Source organism: Amaranthus tricolor, chromosome 7 (genome assembly GCF_026212465.1).
Source record: "Amaranthus tricolor cultivar Red isolate AtriRed21 chromosome 7, ASM2621246v1, whole genome shotgun sequence".
In the NCBI taxonomy this organism is placed as follows: Eukaryota; Viridiplantae; Streptophyta; class Magnoliopsida; order Caryophyllales; family Amaranthaceae; genus Amaranthus; species Amaranthus tricolor.
This window is the reverse complement of record NC_080053.1, coordinates 17,222,029-17,242,378: the sequence shown is the minus strand read 5'-3', so window position 1 is coordinate 17,242,378 and position 20,350 is coordinate 17,222,029. Positions and strand designations below refer to the sequence as shown.

Genomic DNA, 20,350 nt, shown 5'->3' with positions numbered 1-20,350 from the left:
TTACTTATATGTGGTTATTTCCTAAGATTTGTATCTAGAATTTGGAGATTTGTGTAATTGGATGTATATCAAAAAAATACAATAAATATAAAGAAAATTGGCTTAAAATAATCCCAACTATCGCTCATTGGCCATTAATAATCCCCACTATCGATTATTTTTAAATAATCCCAACTTTGACCTGAATTTGTTTAAGGCATACACTATAACTTGGTAACCTAGGATAGTAGGTTACTTGACTTACCTCCATTTAAAAAAAAAAGAAAAATAAAAAAAATAAAGGAAAAAAAAGAGTAAAAACACTTCTTCATACTCCAACCCCCTCCTCCAGCACCAACCAGCCACCCCACCACCAGCCTGCCTCCCACAGCCACGCCAGCAACATCCAAATAAAATATAAAGTTTTATAGAATTCACTCTTGGACAGAAACTTTCTGCCTCATTTTGTGGGTTGCAATTTCCGTGAGTTCATTGTGTGGTTTTTAGGACGTTTTTAAGGATATAAAAAAAACTTTTTAATAATTAGTTTAAATCTTCATACCGATTAAGAAATATATTTTTTAAAAGTTTTCATGATAGAACATTTGAAATTTAAGTGTATACGTGAAAGAGATCAGTAAAACATGATACATAAGAAAAACTAAAAATAATTCATACTAAATTTGTAGAATTGAATCGTTAAATCGTAGAATCGGAAACTTGTGTTATGATTCTACCTCTAAATTTTTTTTTGGAAAATGAAAAAACTTTCCATATCACCAAAACAAAGACATATACAAATTAAAAAGGACACTGCCACCATCCTTTTGGTTGCATCAGTATGAAGAAAGAGCACACCTTTTAGAAAGGGTTGCTCTAACTCACTCTTCATATGCAAGAATGGGGAAGGACCTTATAAACAAAATAAAGCTATACAAGGGAGACTTGGAGGATAACATCCTAAACCAGCCCTCAGAGAAAGCTGGGTATAAAGCATGGATTCTCCATGTCACATCTTGTCGAATCCTTTGTAGCACAGCAGCCGGAGTGCTCAATCTAAGGTGCCAGATCGCATCATTCCTTGCCCACCATATATGATAGCATAAGCAGCAGATACTAGTAACAAGAATTTTTCGTTTCATCTTGGAGATTTTCCATCTCTTTCTGACAATCCTTTCTAAAGTGAGAGGAATTTGAATACCCAGCCAATCCGAAAGCATAGTCAGACATTGAGCGCTAAAGACACAATCAAATAAGATGTGCTCAAGAGTCTCAGCTGTAGAAGTATACATAAGACAGCTATCATCATGGATAATACCAAACCGCATCACAGTATCCCTTGTCTTGAGCTTATGATGGCAAGCAAGCCAAAGGGTAAAGCGATGCTTCGGAATAGAGGCTCTATTCCAGACAAAGTTGTTCCATGGAACCTGAACAAGCTGTTATGAGTACTTTGTAGAGCATTGCAATTTTGTATTGCCCCCTCTTTATCCAAGGAGCCAGGCTATTCTTTACACTGCAGATTTTCCTAAGGGACCAGCTAGCAGTAGGAGGAGGATTGAAGCGCATCGAATCTGCTCCCTCAGTATACACGCCATGTATCCAACGAACCAAGAGTGACTCGAGCATATTGTAGATGTGCCATGATAGTCTCTAATAGCAACTATATTCCACATTTCAAGATTTCTAATACCCAGACAACCCTCTTTTTTCCCACTACACACTGTTTTCCAGCTAACATTACCAGGGGAGGGATTACTCATATCAGCATTCCAAAGATAAGACCTGCACAAATCATTCACTTTCTTTATAATACACTTAGGCAAAATAAAGATCATGCACCAATACGTACTGATACCCATCAAAACAGAGTTGACAAGTTGGAGCCTGCCTGCATAGGATAAGTTCTTGGAATACCAGGTTCGAATTCGAGCTGTCATTTTGTCAACCAGGAGTTGCTGTGCTATATGGGTGCGCACTGCACACGGTTGCCCTGCCAGATATATTGCTAATTTGGAAGAGTTAGCACATAGACCTGAAGCAGCAGCAAAAGAATTCAACCCTTGGCATAAAAGATTAGCAGAGTGGAGCTCTCCTCTACAAAATAGCATGAGATCATCAGCAAAAGCAAGTTAATTAAGTTTCAAACCCCAACATCTAGGATGGAACTTGAAACCATCATGTGAACCCACCATTATCATCAATCTAGTGAGGTATTCCATCTCTAGAACTAAAAGGAGTGGAGACATTGGGTCTCCCTATCTCAGGCCCCGCTTGGGCTTAAAATTTTCACAAGGACTTCCATTCACCAAAAGGTAATACTGAGTAGAAGTGATGCAAACCATGATGATTCTAACTATATGAGGGGGTAAGTTCAGTGCAATTAGCATATCCTGTAGAAAAGCCCAATCCATTGTGTTATAGGCCTTTCTGAGGTCAACTTTGATCAAGCAACTCGGATAACAATTTTTTCTCGAATAGTGCTTCACTAGATCCTGGCATAGGAGAATGTTTATGACTTATATTCCGCCCTTGAACAAAAGCTCCCTGTGTCTGACAAATAATGCCTCCCAAAACACGCTTCAGTCCTGAACAAATGAGTTTTGATATACACTTGTAGAGAGTGTGGCAACATGATATAGGCCTAAAGTCCCCTGGGTTAGAGGGACAGGAAACCTTAGGTACAAGGGTAATTGTGGTAGCATTCCAAGATCGCAGGAGCTTACCATTACTCAAGAACTGTTGCACTGCACTAACCATATCAGACCCCACCCCGACCACGAGGCCTTATACAATTAGCTATTAAAACCATCCAGGCTCAGGGATTTGTTATAATCATCAATATCCTAGATAGCATTTTTTATCTAATCAGCACTAAAATTGAAGTCAAGGAGGGGCTACAAATCCTCAGATAGAATAGGCCCAGCTCGTACCGTCTACATGTTCAATCTAGCTCTATTTCCTATCTCACTACATAGAAGATCAGAGTAATAAGAGAGGAAAGCTTGGCGAATATCCAAAGGATCACTAATGACTTTATTATCCATAATAAGCATACGAATATGGTTATGATTCCTCTTTTGCTTAATACTATTGTGAAACACAGTGGAATTTTCATCACCATAGTTAATCCAGTCCAACTTAGCTTGTTGCTAGATAAAGGATGCATAGTCCTTTCGGGTCTTTCCAAACTGCTTAGCTAAAGAATGTTCAATATCCATAAGCACATAATTTTGGGGGTTCATGTGGAGATTAGCTTGAGCCTCAGCATACTCTTTTTCAACCTTGCGAAGGGAAGCTTGAATTGGGGTGTGAAGAAACTCATAACGAAGAATTGATTTGAGCTTGTTCAGTTTCTGCTGGATTCGAAAGCTCATACAGCCTGTAACCTTTGTTCGCCAAACTCTTTGGACAACCTCAATAAAGAGATCATTGTTAGTCTAGAAATTGAAAATTTTAAAGGGTTTAGCTTGACTGACCTAAGCATAGAACTGCACCAAGATAGGGGAATGATCATAGCTCCTTTCAGGGAGGAAAACCACTTCAGCATTAGGGTAAACAGTATCCCATTGAGCATTGCACATAGCTCTATCAATTTTACTAAAGACATGGTGTCCACCTTCTTGTTTATTGTTCCAAGTATAAAAGTGGCCAGTGCTTTTCATATCATGTATATCACAATTTGCAATGCAAGATCTCAGAGGTTCAACTTCAGAAAGTCTCACCGCTTTTCCAATGCGTTCATTAAAATTTGCAATGCAGTTAAAATCACCTAGAATGATCCAAGGCCCAGAGCAAGACCCAATAACTTTCTTAAAGTGATGAAGCAAATCACGCCTCTCATGTTTATTATTGGCACCATAGTCAAACGAGCAAAAGAAAGGAGCACCTAGAGAGGGGGTCACCTCTAGATGCATAATCTGGCTACTACAAAAAGAGATATTAACCACCATTTCATCATGTTTCCAACCAATCATGATTCTACCTTTATTACTCCAAGCTAAATTGTGCGAAAAACACCAACCAGGGCATAATCTTTGATACACTAGACCAAGGTTCGAGTGCTTCACCTTAGTTTCTAAGAGACCAAACAAGCTAACATGATGATGTTGAGGAAACGAGCAACCTCAGATTGTTTCTTAGCTGTGTTTAGGCCCCTTACATTCCAAGCAAGAATGTTATTCATTGGGAGGGATGAGGTGAGCCCCCAGCACTATGTCATCAGAAACCAAAAAGGGACGAATAGAGTCATCATTGAGCACTTCAAATCCATTCCCATTATCAATCATAGAAGCCGTGGAGCTGCCCACGATATGCTTCCCATCAGCTTTGCTAGATGTTAACAAGCGAAAGCCCTCTGTATCAGTGTCCGTATTATCAATCACCTTAGCCGGATTCGGTACCCATTTCTAGATTAGACCAACTCCACAAGCATCCTCCACATGTCCAATTTGTTTACAGTTACTGCAGTTAGAAGGCTTCCTAACATACTCTACCATAACTGTCATTAGTTCATCATCTTCATTTGTACATGAAACAGTGTCATAGAACTTACCATCTATGCTTAGCTCAACAAGAACCCGAGCAAATAGCATCTTGTCCTTATTCTTAGTAGCATTATCTACCCTAATAACTCTACCAAGCATACCAGCAATCAATGTCAGACAACGTTCACCTCGGTAATGCATACCTAGTTTAGGAAACCGCACCCAAACAGGAATTGTGGATACGTGTTCCTTCTCATGGGATATATTCTTAGAGCAAGGTTTGACTACAAAGGGCTTTTTGTCAAACAAGATCCCATTGGATTCACACGCAATTGTTAGGCCCTCAGCAGATTTCATATGCACAATAAAGACTCCCTTAGCTACTGTGCCAATTTTATCAATATCAGAGGCATTCCAAGTCCTTCGTACAAAGCCCTCAATTACATGTAAGGGGGGATTTGCACCTAGGACGTAACATACCACAGAGGTCTCCCAAAACTTCAATTCATCCTCAATGTCCTCATAAAAAATCTTAATAGGTTTAGGAGATGGAGAAGAAGTACCTGAAGTCATCAAAAATTGGTGCAGCAGACTCACGAAAACCAGAATTCAATGGAACGGTGGTTCTCGAAGAAACCCTAGCTTCAGGAGCTACTGACCCAGCAGAACCGCCCATAAGAGTAGCCTTCCGATTAGAGTTTAGGCTCTGATTTTGGAGGTGCAGGATCGAAGCTCTAGGGCTTAATACCTCATTTTCAAGAATGGGCAAATTCGGATTTTGTGAGGGACCAACAGATTTGCGAGACTGAGATTGAGATTCAGAAGAAGAATTCGATCCATGAGGAGATGAAGAAGAATCGTTTCTGAGGCACTTGTTTCCTTTGTCGTTCCCTCAGAAAGCTCAAAACCAGAGAGAAAAGAACTAGAGAGAGAAACTAGTATTATTACCTCTAAAAATTTTATTCCAACTAAAACCGTATGATTTTAGAACTTTAAGATTCTACCTACGATTCAAATCATTCCCTTGTTTTTGGATTGTAAAATCGTAAAATTGTAGCAGAATTGCGATTTTAACAATAATGCATCTGTTCCTCTCAATTTACACCTCTTTTTATTTTAGTTTATCCCACTCATTCTGCATCATTTCCTTTATTGGCAATGACCCCACTTTTCTTTCTTTAATTTTTCTCCAATAACTTATTTTCTATTTTCATCTTAACCACTCATTTCTACTCCCTCCATTCTTTTAAGTTCTTCTACCTTATTATAACGGGTAGTTTCATAAATTCTTTCACTTTAAAATATTTTTTATTTTTAGAAAGTTTTTATTTCACTTTTACCCCTTAAAACCCCCATTTTCTTTTAATGTACACATTTTCTTTTATTTATAATTATTTTCTCTCTCATACTTTCATCATAATCATTACTTCATACTACTATTTAATTAAAATAATACCCACTACAACCAAAGATTCTCTTTTTCTTAATATGTGTGAAAAATCTAAAGTGGAAAAAATTAAAAGAACGGAGGGAGCATCATTCACTTATTTTTTGTCTTATTCTTCAACCCAATTTCACTTTCCACTAAATTTGACTTAAAATGACTTGAATGCATTCTCATATAAACAGAGAGAATATAATATAATTAAAAGATAATAATGTTATAATTATTACTACATATGCATATAATAATTACAACACCTTCATACTCAATGACCTCAACCATCAAAAGTTTCTCAATCATTATCAATTAAAAGGCATAGCAATAGAAGTCACCTTTAAAACACATAGCCCGCGATACACACAATAACAAAATTATATTACAAACTATATTTTGTTTATATAACAAAACCACAAAAATATATATATGATAACCATTCTCAAATATATATTTTTGATTGTTGTTGTCTTCTACTCAGAATCTCAGATGTATGCATATCATATTAGCAATTACTAAAAAATGATTGTTAAATTTGTATTGGCGAATGTGTGAAGAAAGAATTAATATTACCTGCACTTTATACAATCATATTTCGAGCATATTCCAAGCTCCTAATGTGTAGAACACAATTTGTAATTTTCAAAAGCATGAAAAAACTTCTCTCCCATTGAGCTTATATACTAGTCAAATCTGATTATTTTGCTGACTTCAACAAAATATTCCTAATATTTTTCCATGCTATATTTTTGCTAGAATTAATTAATTTTTCTCTTGAAAAATCTAATGTAAGCGTGTGGTAGGGAGGCCATGTAGCATGCATAACAAAATCATAAATAGACCTAATAATTGAGGCTTTCCATTCCACTCTCGTGATAAGGGTTTAATTTCACCACTTACTTCTTCTTAGAAGACGAATTTCACACTCCTCTAGCTTGTATTTGTATAGGATTATCCTCAACCCAGAATCAAAAAAGAAAATACAACCATGCAATGATGCAGCTTATATATTGCACAATTGTCTACATGCACTTCACAGATATCCAAACAGATCCAAAGAGCAGGCATAAGTTTAAAGGTAGCTGAATTCTTAAATATTATAATCCAACTCCACTTTCAGAAAAGTATAGCAAATAAAATGAGAAGTTCAGATGACCCATTTAACTTCTGAAAGTACATACTACCTCTGGATAATTTACCTCAAAAATAAAATTCATGTTTTTTAAGAAAAAGGTGAATAATGGTAATAAAAAGAGAGAATGAATTGTGCGGATAAAATTAAAAAAGAATTAAAATGTATGGATGAGATTAAAAGGAAGTGATGGGTCATTGTCCAAAAACAGAAATGATGCAAATTAAATAGAATCGATCAAAATGGCAAATGCTGCAAATTCAATGGGACCAAGGGAGTATGTATAAATAATGTGACTAGAATAACAGATTATAAGTGCACATCAATCAGGGCAGGGGGTAAGAGAATGAATGTTCATGTATCAAACAGAAGACAATCAAAGTGCATCTCCTATTGATAATTTGCAACAGATGATGTTTTAACCTAATGGAAAAATTACCGTCAACAATACAACTTTTTGATCTAACTTTTGATTAATCATGAATAATACCAACTTAGGGGGTTTTTTCCTAGAATGATACTAACTTTAGTTTATTAACTAATTTGCCAAATTTTTTTTCATCTATTCTCCTATAGTTTGATTTTTAACGTGTTAAGTATATTATATGGAAAAACCCCTTTAGTTGATATTATTCATGGTTAATCAAAAATTGGTATTATTGTAGGGAAATAAGCAAAAAAACTGTATTATTCCTGATAATTTTTCCTAACCTAATTTATACATACCATCAAGACCTGTGTATGATTATCTGAGCACCATGCTGAGGCTGAAGAAATAAAAAAGTTTGGATTGGTGCATGAACATAGGATGGTGAAAGCTCAAACGAAAAGTGTTGTAGAAACATAGACAATGCTAATTTTGCTTCTGTCATGGCAAATTTTTCCCCCACACATATTCTTGGTCCCCAACCAAAGGGGAAAAACGCGTTTTTCCCATTGCTCGCCTTGGAAATCCCATCAGCAAACCTCTCTGGCTTGAATTCTTTTGCGTCATCACCCCAAATATCGGAATCTTGGTGAATAGATTTCAATGAGAAAGCAATTATTGCACCCTCAGGAACTGAGAATGTACCAAGATTTGTATCCTTGCAAACTCTTCTTGACAATCGAGCTCCTGGGGGATAGAGTCTGAGGACTTCATACAATATCATGGTCACCTAAACAATAATAGAACGTTTAAATTTCAAGTAAAGTCACTCAGTAATAGATTAACAGGTATATTCTAGTTTTCAAAAATCAAAAGATGACTGAATCGATGGTAAAGACTGGAAAACAGAAAATCTATGGGCTCTCCAATACCTAAATTTATAACCTTCAACAATGAAATGCATGAATTGATCAGAGGTCGTATTTTGAAGAGTCACAGAAAACTTACTGTCTTCAAATGATGGCTCACACCTTCAAAATCTGGCATATTACTTCCAAATGTTTGCAAGACTTCTTCCCGCGCTCTTGCTTGCCAATCTTGATGCTTGCTCAATAAAATCAATGTCCAACCCAAAAGTGTCGATGTAGTTTCTTGTCCAGCCAAGTAGAATAGTTTACACTCGTCAATTAAATCTTCAAGGCTCATCCCAACGTGGTGATTCTTGCCATTGCCAACTGGTTGAATATCTTTAGAATTGGAATCCAAGAGTATGCCCAACAGATCAGACTTTACTGCTTCTCCAGCCTCAAGTGCCTCTTTCCTCTTGTTGATAATTGCAAACAATGACTTATGTAATTGATCTTCGATGACCTTAAACCTCCTATTTCTTGCTGTTGGAATGTATCTGGATGCAAATGGAAGGGTTATCCTATCTTGCTGAATACATGTAGTAAAAAATTGTGATATGCCACATTGACCTCAATCAGGGGCGGAGGGATATTAGAAAGTTTCAACAAGTATATAGTTTACCAAAATATATTATAATATATTTATTTTGGATTGGTCTAAAATTTAAAAATTGAACCGAAATAGCCAAAAAATATTTCGATTCAAGATAAAACCTCATCGAGGAAAATTATAGAAAAAGACTATTAGCTCATAGACTTTGTTAGGTCTGATTTTTAATTTGATCGGAATGTTAAAATTTTTGATAGATTTCACAATGTACTGAATATTTCATACGGTACATATTAATTTATACTAACATTCACTTTAATGTTGACACTGAATTTTACTTTTAGACCCCACTTAATTTAAAACCTAGATCGGCCACTGACCTCAATCCTGGTATATAAACTGAATGCACAGTTTGAAGAGCTAAATCAGTTTTCTCCGTAATAAGTTCAAATATCTTTTGCCCCTCTTGATAGTTGCTACCAAATGCTGCTCTAGAGATCACATCAGCACTAAGTTTTGCTAAATCTGGCCACACATCTAGCTCAGCCGAACCCATTTCATCTACAAGCATCTTCCATTTGTTAATAATGTCTGCACAACTATCATGGAATGCCGGTAACATCAGCTGCAACAATCAATTAAATCAACTTATCACCCAAATAAATTTCATTGATCATCAGATTATGCATTCTTAACTATGAGAATTACTAAAAATATCACGATATATAGATATCACTTGAATTATCTCATATGAAACCCACAAGACAATACATAAATCTACTAAAGCTTCTGTACTGTAAATTCTTGTATCAAATTCAAAACACTTGACATGGGAACAAGGGTATGGTGTGTTTTGAGAAAAGGATCTCTTTGGAAGCATCCTCCTCTATGGGTATGGTTTGCAGTTTCCATCCCTTCCAAGACCCTAATCATAGTTTCTATGAATGGGTTACACTGGGTATGATTATGATGATGATGATGATGATGATCAACATGCTTAAATAAAAACTTCAAGTATAAGAATAGAAGTAACCAAAGATAATGGTGTGCAACACAATGTTGAAATTGGAGTTCAGATGCGAAATTTGAAGAAACCGAGCAAACATCTAAAACATGTACACATGCATTTGTTCTGTTTATAGGCATACAAACATCATTAAGAATCAGGAGCATATCAATTCATGAATGAGAAGCCCAAGTCCAAACAAATTTCAACCTCTAACACTTGGATAGGCATTAATTCTTGACATTCAGACTCGTTGTACACAACATAGAACTTAACCATCATGATACAAGCCACAAGCAGAGCTCCCAATTAACATCACTCTCTAGACTCTAGTTGCTTCTCAGACTCTTGCACTTAATTCGATAATTTGTAAAAAGGATATAGGAGAGTTAGGAAACAACCTTCAACTTCTCAACATGGAAGGCAGGATTGATCAACTTCCGATGTTTGGCCCATTTTTCTCCTTCATAGCGAACAAGCCCAGGTAAAAGCTTGGCAAGCATGATATTTACCTTTGGCTTATGAAATTCATCTATCCTGGTGAAGACCTCTTTAACCAACTCTGGTTTTGAGAGGTGTAATATTGGTATAGGACCTTGCCAGAGGAAGAAGTCCTTCCCTGCATTATAACCATATAGAAAACATTTCATTACTGTCTCAAAAATTATATACATCATGCATTCATGTGTCCCAAAATAATATGTATCAATTTTATTTTAGGCTAGCCTATAATAATAGACAAACTGTATTACCGTCTTTTTCGTGGAAATTGTAAGCAGTCTCTTTTACTATCAAGCAGATTGAAGTTTATAAATATACCATAAACCTGAAATGATACTGTTCACCAAAAGTTTTAAAGGAAGGCCAAGTTGTAAAGATAGATATTAGAGATACATAAGAATGTTCAATTTTCTGAAAAACAAACTCCAAACTAATTTGATTTTTAGGGAAGTTGAGACGGGATAAGTATTTGTGGTCAAACTCCACTAAAGAAGATTCCAAACAACCACTTCGGACCTAAGAGTCATTTAAAGGGCCCCAAACAAACATATTCAGCAAGAAGTTGTGTCGTCGAGACCCAAATATCAATTAATTCCATCCACCTCATTCGTACAATCAACTGACTACTCCTTAACTACTTATTATGTGGATTCAGCCTCTTAAAATCAGAAAAAGTTATTTGAATTAGAAAAACTAGGCAAAAGAAAATCGCAAGGTTCAAAAAAGCCATTTGATTTTAAAGTACGACATACCAAAATTCGTCATAAGCTGGTGACGGAAAGGTTCCACACGCGAAAAATAATCATTAGAGAAGCCATTCATGGGAGTTTTTAAGGCCTGAGTGCGCATGGAAGACATATCTTTGAGATCTCCAAACAAGAGCTTGTACGAAGTACCATAAATACCTTGTTGTCTAAGAAATCTCTCCATCCTTTTTGGCCTCGACCATACCCAGTTCAAACCTCTGATAAACCCTGTCACAACTACTATACAGACTACTGATATCACAACAGAGCTTACTGTCAGTATTTCCATTTCAAGGTTTTTTGTAACTTTTACACCAAATATCATGTTATAAGGAAGCACCTTATCCTAATAGGGAGTTATATCAGTTCTAAAGAAAGAAAAGTCAGAAGTTGTCTTTATCATCAGTGTTCCATTTGAGTTCTCTTCTCCTATCCTAGTCAAACTTTATTCATTGGACAGCCAATATCTATTACATATAATATAATTACATGAACACTAGAAGCCAAGAAATGACATCAGCAACTTAATTTATCAGTAGCCAGAACAATAATTTAGAAATATCAAAAAGATGACATTGACATTTATCACCATCACTTGAATGCTCTAAAAAAGCATAATGATACCATCAATTAGAAGCAGCTCTCTTCTGTAGCCTGATATCAGAACACACCATTGTAACAGTCTGTCACCTCAATGACCATATTTTATGGTTCAGTGGTTCACATTAACTTTAAGATACTCGACTATCTTGAGAATTATGGGTTACTGCAGTGGTTGAGTGCTTTCTCTTTCACCCAAGTAACCGGTGTTTGATTCTCACCAAGTACTAGGAGGATTAGTTTCCTCTCCCTTTCTTTCCTGTATAGATTCTCTAATTAATATATTACATAATCACGTGCAATATAAAAACATTATTTAAAGCACATCAAGAAAAGCACAAGAAAAACGTAGACCAGCCATCAGGATAGAGAAATGCCTTGGTGCAATATTACTCTTGAACCTGGATTAGACTATCCTCTCAACTCCTTTAATGTCAATTTCAAATGTGGGAAGCAGAAGACTAGCCCATCAGTTTAATAAAATTTGAACTCTAAATTGCTCTACAATTCACATCCTATTGGCTGTTTGTGTCACACAAGGATTAGTCATACAACAGTTCATAAAGATCCTAGATCATGCATAGCAGATATCACAGTGGCAACAATCAAATAGCTTGAGCCCTTGACAAACATGAAATAAGCAACACTAACATTTCAACAAAGTGATCTAATGTCATTAACAAACAATCCAAACAAAAAAAAATTACGTTTGGTCAAGTAAATCTTCAGAATCCTTCGTAGGAGTACTTTCATCCCACTACTGACATTGATCTTCTCAATAGTTATAGTACAGCAGTACCTTTACATACTACAGAACTCGATCTTCTCCAGAAGTAAATACATCCAGAATTTAAGTGCACCACTAAAAACAAGTATTTGTCATGTCAGAGCAATTCTACATTCAATTCAGAGGAAAGTCTAGAACTTTACTTTTTTTTTTTGAAAGACAGAAAAATTTTTATTCAAAAGCTGCTTCAAGGGATACTAGATTGACATAGAAAGGCTATGTGCAAAAGATAAACTCAAAGATATCAAAAGGGCATTTGGTCTAGTGGTATGATTCTCGCTTTGGGTGCGAGAGGTCCTGAGTTCGATTCTCGGAATGCCCCATTACTACGTTTTTCATTATATACTTTTATGAGTTAAGACATTCTAAAATCCTACATTACACATAGAGAACTAGTAACAGCAGATTTGCAGTCTTTATTCAGATTTTGATATTTTGAAAAAGCATCTAAAATCTCAAGATCCATGTTGATTCACATTAAAGGATGAAAAGTCAACAGGATGGTAAACAATTTAGAAAATCAAAAAGGAACTTGTACCCTGTTGCTAAAACCATTAATTTAAAATAAAAATACACAATCGAGCATCTGGTCTAGTGGTATGATTCTCGCTTAGGGTGCGAGAGGTCCCGAGTTAGATTCTCAGAATGCCCCATTTGATATTCAGCTTTTTTTGTTCCCAGAATAAAAGGATGACTTCTTCAGAAAAATAATGGATATAAAAGATGTAATATCCTAAACAAGTTGCCAGGAATTCATGATCAAATTAAATCAGGTTAAATGATTTAATGTTTTACTTACAGTGCTGGTTTTACTTTATTCAGGAAGCTGCTTGCAAATTTCTCCTAGTAACCAGCGTCGGTCTACTGAGTATGTGGGAGACAGGATCAAAATTTTGTGTGCCACTCATACATTGCACAGACGAAATCAGGTACAGATAAATGCAGCCATAACTTCAAACTTCCATCTGTAGTATAGATACACAATTGTACATCAGTAAGAGTACTGAAATTACTTCATGTGGTATCAGAAAATGTTTATAACAACCACTGAAACTTGGTCATTTCATCTTGCGGTTTGATTCTCACTTGAGGCGCCGAGTTGATGCCACACTCAAATTGTCCTACTTAAAAAAAATCTGTTACCTACTTGTTTAAGCTTGGTTTATCTTCGATAAAAGATGAATATAAACACAAAAACAGATATTTGTCACATGTAGGACTCAGTATTCTTATTTCGGTGCCAAAGGAAGAACTTTATTCAAAAGCTGATTAACCGATAAAAGATTGCCATTAAAAAGCTAAGTGTAAAAGATAATCTCAAAGACATCAAAAGGGCATTTGGTCTAGTGGTATGATTCTCGCTTTGGGTGCGAGAGGTCTTGAGTTCGATTCTCAGAATGCCCCACTATACCTTTTTTCATTATATATTTCTCTGAGTTAAGACATGTTAAAATCCTCAATTACATATATGAAAAGTTGACAAATGCCAACTAATCAGGACATATGTCCAAATTTTTTTCAGATTTTAATATTTTAAGAGTGCATCTCAAGATCCATGCTGTTTTACTAAATGATGAAAGGTCAACAGGATGGTAAACAACAAAAAAAATTGGAAAGGAACTAGTACGCTGTTGCTTAAGACTGCTAAAAACCATATTTTATAAAACAAATATACAGCTGAGCATTTGGCCTAGTGGTATGATTCTTGCTTTGGGTGCGGGAGGTCTTGAGTTTGATTCTTGGAATGCCTAATTTGATATTCAGCTTTTTTGTTCCCAGAGTAGATGGTTAACTAAAGGAAACAACTGGGTGTAGAAAAAGTAAATATCATACAAAAATTGGCAGGAATGCATGAGAGTTATAAATCAGGTCAAGAGAGTTCATGTTTTACTTAGAGTGGACAGATTTCACTTCATTCAGGATGCTGCTTACAAATTTCTTATAGCTAACATCGTGGGTCTACTGAGTATGTCTGTGACAGGAAGAAAATTTGTGCGTAATTCATCGCAAGGAAGAAATCAGGTACAGTTAGACGCATCCATTATCCATAACTCCATACGTCTATCAGTATTATACATATACATCTGTACATCAGTTTTAGTACTGAATTATTAAGTCAACAAACCATTAAATAGTATCATCGACTACATACAAACACACATTACCAAATGATAGTGCAGTGAAACATATAAGCCAATAAGTAACATATTCAACCAATACATAGATTAACAGATGCAATTCCCAGCAAACACCAAAATCTGAACATTCCACAATTTTTAATGTTTCAACAGTGAAACTTGGACACTTGGTCTAGTGGTCTAATTTCATATGAGGCGTCGAGTCATTGATGCCACAATCAAACTGCTCCACTAAAAAATTTTGTTACCTACCTGTTTTAAGCTTGGCTTATAAACAATAAAAGTTGAGTAGAAACACAAAAACAAATATTTATCATGTGAAAGCAATTCTACATTCAGTTCAGAACGTCTTCTAGAACATAACAAATTTATTTCAGGGCCATAGGAACAAGTTTATTCAGATGCTGTTTCAAGGATACCAGATTGACATAGAAAACTATGTGCAAAAGATAAGCTCAAAGATATCAAAAGGGCATTTGGTCTAGTGGCATGATTCTCACTTGGGTGCAAGAGTTCCCGAGTTTGATTCTCGGAGTGCCCCATTAGTACCTTTTTCTGTTATATATATCTATCAGTTAAGACACTCTAAAATCCCAAATTACATATAAAAGAACTAATTACAGCAGATTTCCAGCTTTTTTCTTCAGATTATGATTGATGAAAGTGTGTCTCAAGATCCATGTTGATTCACACTTAATGATGAAAAGTCAACAGAATGGTAAACAAGTAAGAAAAAGAAAAAAGACCTAAATTGTCACTTAAGAATGCTAAAAACAATTAATTAAAAATATAGATACACAACCGGGCATTTGGTCTAGTGGTATGATTCTCTCTTTGGGTGCGAGAGGTCTCGAGTTCGATTTTCGAAATGCCCCATTTATACTTGTTTTCATTGTACATTTCTACGAGTTAAGACATTTTAAAATCCTAAATAATATATAAGCCAACAAATCACAGCAGATTTCCAGTTTATTTTTAAATAGGATTTTGATATTTTAAAAGTGCATCTCAAGATCCAAATTGATTCACACCAAATCAAGAAAAGTCAACAGGGCGGTAAACAAGTAAGATAATCAAAACGGAAATAGTACCCTGCCACTTCATACTGCTTAACACCAATGATTGAGAATACAAATACACAGCCGGGCATTTGGTCTAGTGGTATGATTCTCGCTTTGGGTGCGAGAGGTCCTGAATTCGATTCTCGGAATGCCCCATTTGACATTCAGTCTTTTGTTTCGAGTGTAGAAGGTTGACTTTTTAAGAAAAACAATGGATGTATATCATAATAAAAGTTGGTAGGAATTAAAGATCTAATTATAAATCAGGTCAACAGATTTAATGTGTTATTTACAGGAAGCTTCTTGAAAATGTGTCATAATTATCAGCGTAGGTCTATGAAGAATGTCAGCGACTGAATAAAATTTCTGTGTGCAACTCATCGCATGGAAGAAATCAGGTACAGCAGTACAGCTAGACATAGCCATTACTTCTGAACTCAAGCTCTAGCACATAGCCATTATTTCTAACGTCAAGCTCTAGCTTACATACAAATTTGTACAGCAGTTTAGTACTAATATTACTTGAATATGTGGTATCAGCACATGCTTATATCAAGCAGAGTTATCTACTCATGCAACGCTTTCCCTACGATTTTAAAAGAAAAGAAAACATGAAAAAGAACCCTAAGGCATTTGGTCTCGGGGCATTATTCCAGCTGGTGAGAGGGTTCAACGTTTGGTTCTCAGAATAACTCAACTCTCTTTAGCAGCCTCACTTCTGTATTTTTTAAAGGATTGGTGAAGCTCTAGAAAACAATAGAATAGAGAATTATTAATTCAACTAACCATTCAATAGTGACATCAACTGAATGCACAAACAAATTTTGCCAAATGTTAGTGTAATGAAACATGTAAGGCATTAAGTACCATATTGAACCAATACACAGATCAATAGAGGAAATCTTCATAAAACACGATATTGAACATTCCACATCTTCCAAGTTTAAAGATGGAAACTTGGCCATTCAGTCTAGTGGTCTAATCCTCACTTGAGTCACCGAGGTGCTGATGACACACTCAAATTACCCCCACAAAAAAATTTTGTTACCTACTTAATCAAGCTTGGTTTAGCAACAATTAAAGTTGAATAGAAACCCAAAATTATATTTGCCATGTGAGAGCAATCTGCATCCTATTCAGAAGGACATCTATTAGTCATACGAACAAGTTTGTACAGAAGCTGCTTCATGGATATCAGATTGACATAGAAAGTTATGAGCAAGAGATAAGTTCAAAGACATCAAAAAGAGCATTTGGTCTAGTGGTATGATTCTCTCTTTGGGTGCAAGAGGTCCCGAGTTCAATTATCAGAATGCCCCATTACTACCTTTTTTCATTTTTCCAGGAACTAAGACATGCTTAAATTCTAAAGAACATATACAACAACCGATCACAACAGATTTCCAGTTTTTTGATAAGATTTTGATAGTTTAAAAGTGTATCTCAAGGTCCATTCTGAGTCATGCTAATTGAAGAAAGCTTTTGGGATGATAAAGAATAAAGTAAGAAATTTAGAAAGTTAACTTCCCTGTCGCTTCAGACTGCTAAAACCACAAAATTAAAAGATAAAAAACAACTGGGCATTTGGTCTAGTGGTATGATTCTCGCTTTGGGTGCGAGAGGTCCCGAGTTCGATTCTCGGAATGCCCCACCACTTTTTCACTATGAAGCAAAATATCACTGGTGAATTGCTATGATCAATTTCCAGAGTTCTTCGAATAAACCATTAGACTTTGTGAACCAACTTTTTGTTTTGACTTCTCAGTATAAATTAATTTACCTCTCAAACAAGACTTCGGCACGGCAAACTTTCAAGTGAATTTACAATCCAAATAGCCTCAAAGATTGTCGCACACTAGAGTATTATCTCAAACAAGACTTTGTTATGACAAACTTCCAAGTAAATGTAGAATCCAATTAGCCTCAGAATTAGTAATACACTGGAGTGTTAGGAATTATAAACAAACAGACAGCATTAGTCCATTCTAAAGCAACTGTCAAACTGAGATAAACTCCCTACAGAAACAACTCGTTTCAAGTTCTATTCCCCTAAAATAGATAGCAAAACAGTGGTTGCATAAAAAAGAATTCTGCATTTTGTTAAACATCCAAAAGAGACTAGAAGCTCACTTACTTTGCTATTTTGTCAAACAGAATTCTGCATTTTGTCAAACAAACCGACAGTATTAGTCCATTCTACGTTTGTTGCTACGAATTTGCACCTATTTCTAATATACTTCGTTCCACTTACTTTGCTATTTTTTATTTGGAAATGGTTCCCACATTATCTCTCATTATTTCACACACCTCATTCTTTCTTTCCTCATCTCACCCACTTATTTGTTCCAACCATTTTTTTTTTTTATTATCCAAATACAAAAAAGTAAACCAAATTTCACTAATAGATACAAAATCATAGGAACAAAGGGAGTAATAAAGCTCGAATCCTAATAGTATGAATCTGCACTGATGCAGATAAAACATTCCATGATTATTCACACTCACACAATCCTGAACTATCCCGTCAATGCTGGGTTCACACCGGCCTTATTTTGTGTCGATGCCTGTAAAATGTTCATGATTACAGATACAACTACACAAGGACATCATTCATCACTTGTTTAGAAGTTCAAACTTCAAACCAACCCTCGTTAAAACAATAACAACAAAAGATTTCTCAACATGCTTCCCTTGATCACCATATATTCCAAAGGACACTAAATGTTAAGAGTTTTCACCCCACAACCCAGCATGTCCATCAAATTGTTAAACAATGATTAATTATTCAAATAAAATAGTGACAGAAAATTCTAAATCTGTATGAATTTAACAGATTCAAATGATATTCTCATACATTCCGCCTTATTGCAAGTCTAATTGGATATAACAGTCAAAAAAAATTACATACATCTATTAAAATCATTTAACTCAGTCTAAAATGCCAGAAATTATATAAAGTGAACCCTAATAAAAATTAAAAACGAGGCCGCACGATTCAATAGATTAGGGTTTCGTATTTCAATTGGAAGGGTTGACATTTCTGCAATTATACCAATGTTAAAAATTAAATGCAGTCAAATAAGCAGATTTGATTAAATTTCGTACCTGATCATCAAGATATTAAATAATCGAACAGAGGGTTGTATGTGAAGTCACGCTATTGAGATGTTGACCGACAATGATTATACATATTTAGACATGGGAAAATTTGATCCGACCAAAACTCGAACCCAACCAACCCGAAAGCAATTTAACCCGAAAGCAATTTAACCCGAAACATGACCGATCTAATAATTACCCGACCGAAACTAACCTGACCGGCAATCTACCTGATCGACTCTTTTTGACAGGTTCAATATTAATTTTTAGAGTAATCTCAATGTTAGAATTCATTTAAAATAAAATTTTAGTTTTCAAAGTATCTCAACATATTGAGTATATCACTTGAATCCTAAAACTCATTAATAGATCTCAAAAAACACACATTTAGCGTCTTTTATCCATCGCAATTATTTTTTCTTTAAAAAAAAGACGTTATAATAATTGAATACATATATCTTGTTAAATCGGTCCAATGAGTTTTTAATTCTGCTACATTTCAATAAGAAAATCGATGTAATTTATAAGAATGTTTTGCGCATTTGAATGAGCTTTTTAGAAAAGAAATGTCGCTTCCCCTAAATCATAAAACGCCTATCTTATAAGTCGAAATAAGTTTATAAGTAAATGAGTTTATATGTAACATATTACTAGATGAAGTCATTTTGTAATCAACTAAAGTAAACTAATGTTATGGTCTCATGAGACCTGTCCTAAATAGATTGTGTAAGAATTAGTGTGTAGTTTACAAGTAATGACTTTTCTCACCTTATAGACTTGTCTATTGTTTGAGCTCTCTTGTTTGTTACGTCATAATGGTATCAAAGCCGAATTCTGAGCGGTTGCCCGGAAGAGCCAGCCGTGACCCAACGAGGATGATGGCCTTATGGGGTTGATTAATATGGTCCATTGCAAGGCATGAAACTTGTCCACATCGATTGCAACACAAAAACTTGTATGAAACGATTGCATGGGTGCAACTAGTGATGGCCATGGAGCGGGTTACTCGGAACCGAACCGGTCCCAAACCGCTTGAAACCGTCCCGGAACCGGAACCGTTCGCGACAAGTTCCGAACCGCAGAATCGTGAAATCGCTGGAAAAAACCGCTTAAACTGGACCAAAGAATCGCGGGCCGTACCATCGGTTCCAAGGAACCGCCCCAGAACCGTGAACCAGCCCAACGGTTCCTTGGAACCAAAACCGGAACCGGGTAATTCACCCAGCCCAGCGGTTCCTTGGAACTGGCCAAAAACTAGCCATTGGGATTTTTTGTATAAATACACCACACTTTCAATCATTTTCATTCACAACTCATCTCTTCTCCTACTCTCTCTACTTAATTACTTAATTACGCAATTATTCTCTTGATTACATAATTAGTCTTTTAATTATTTCTTAATTACATAATTAGTCTTTTAATTATTTCTTAATTTAGTTAAGTACATAATTAGTCTTATAATTATTTACTTATTTCTTAATTCCATAATTATTTCAATATTATTATTTATTTATATATTGTGGTATTTGAGTATGTCTTTATATTTAAATT

The 20,350-nt window shown here is 35.5% G+C and overlaps 2 protein-coding genes and 4 non-coding genes across 6 annotated transcripts; 4 read left to right on the top strand and 2 right to left on the bottom strand.

Annotated features, from left to right (window-relative positions):
* Positions 1 to 2,415: 2,415 nt before the first annotated feature.
* LOC130818561 (uncharacterized) lies at positions 2,416 to 2,739 on the bottom strand. The gene has a single exon (XM_057684726.1). The coding sequence runs from the start codon at positions 2,737 to 2,739 to the stop codon at positions 2,416 to 2,418; it is 324 nt and encodes a 107-aa protein (XP_057540709.1).
* Positions 2,740 to 7,298: 4,559 nt separating this feature from the next.
* Positions 7,299 to 18,911, bottom strand: LOC130817854 (cytochrome P450 72A397-like). Its single transcript, XM_057683801.1, has 7 exons — positions 18,806 to 18,911; positions 13,301 to 13,466; positions 11,121 to 11,973; positions 10,269 to 10,486; positions 9,242 to 9,486; positions 8,412 to 8,808; positions 7,299 to 8,193 (listed from the first exon to the last, which is right to left on the bottom strand). The coding sequence occupies exons 3-7, from the start codon at positions 11,437 to 11,439 to the stop codon at positions 7,765 to 7,767; spliced, it is 1,608 nt and encodes a 535-aa protein (XP_057539784.1). The 5' UTR covers positions 11,440 to 11,973; positions 13,301 to 13,466; positions 18,806 to 18,911; the 3' UTR covers positions 7,299 to 7,764.
* On the top strand, positions 12,752 to 12,823 carry TRNAP-UGG (transfer RNA proline (anticodon UGG)). Its single transcript has one exon. It is a non-coding gene; the product is annotated as a tRNA-Pro (tRNA).
* On the top strand, positions 13,834 to 13,905 carry TRNAP-UGG (transfer RNA proline (anticodon UGG)). The gene has a single exon. It is a non-coding gene; the product is annotated as a tRNA-Pro (tRNA).
* On the top strand, positions 15,784 to 15,855 carry TRNAP-UGG (transfer RNA proline (anticodon UGG)). Its single transcript has one exon. It is a non-coding gene; the product is annotated as a tRNA-Pro (tRNA).
* TRNAP-UGG (transfer RNA proline (anticodon UGG)) lies at positions 17,279 to 17,350 on the top strand. The gene has a single exon. It is a non-coding gene; the product is annotated as a tRNA-Pro (tRNA).
* Positions 18,912 to 20,350: the final 1,439 nt, after the last annotated feature.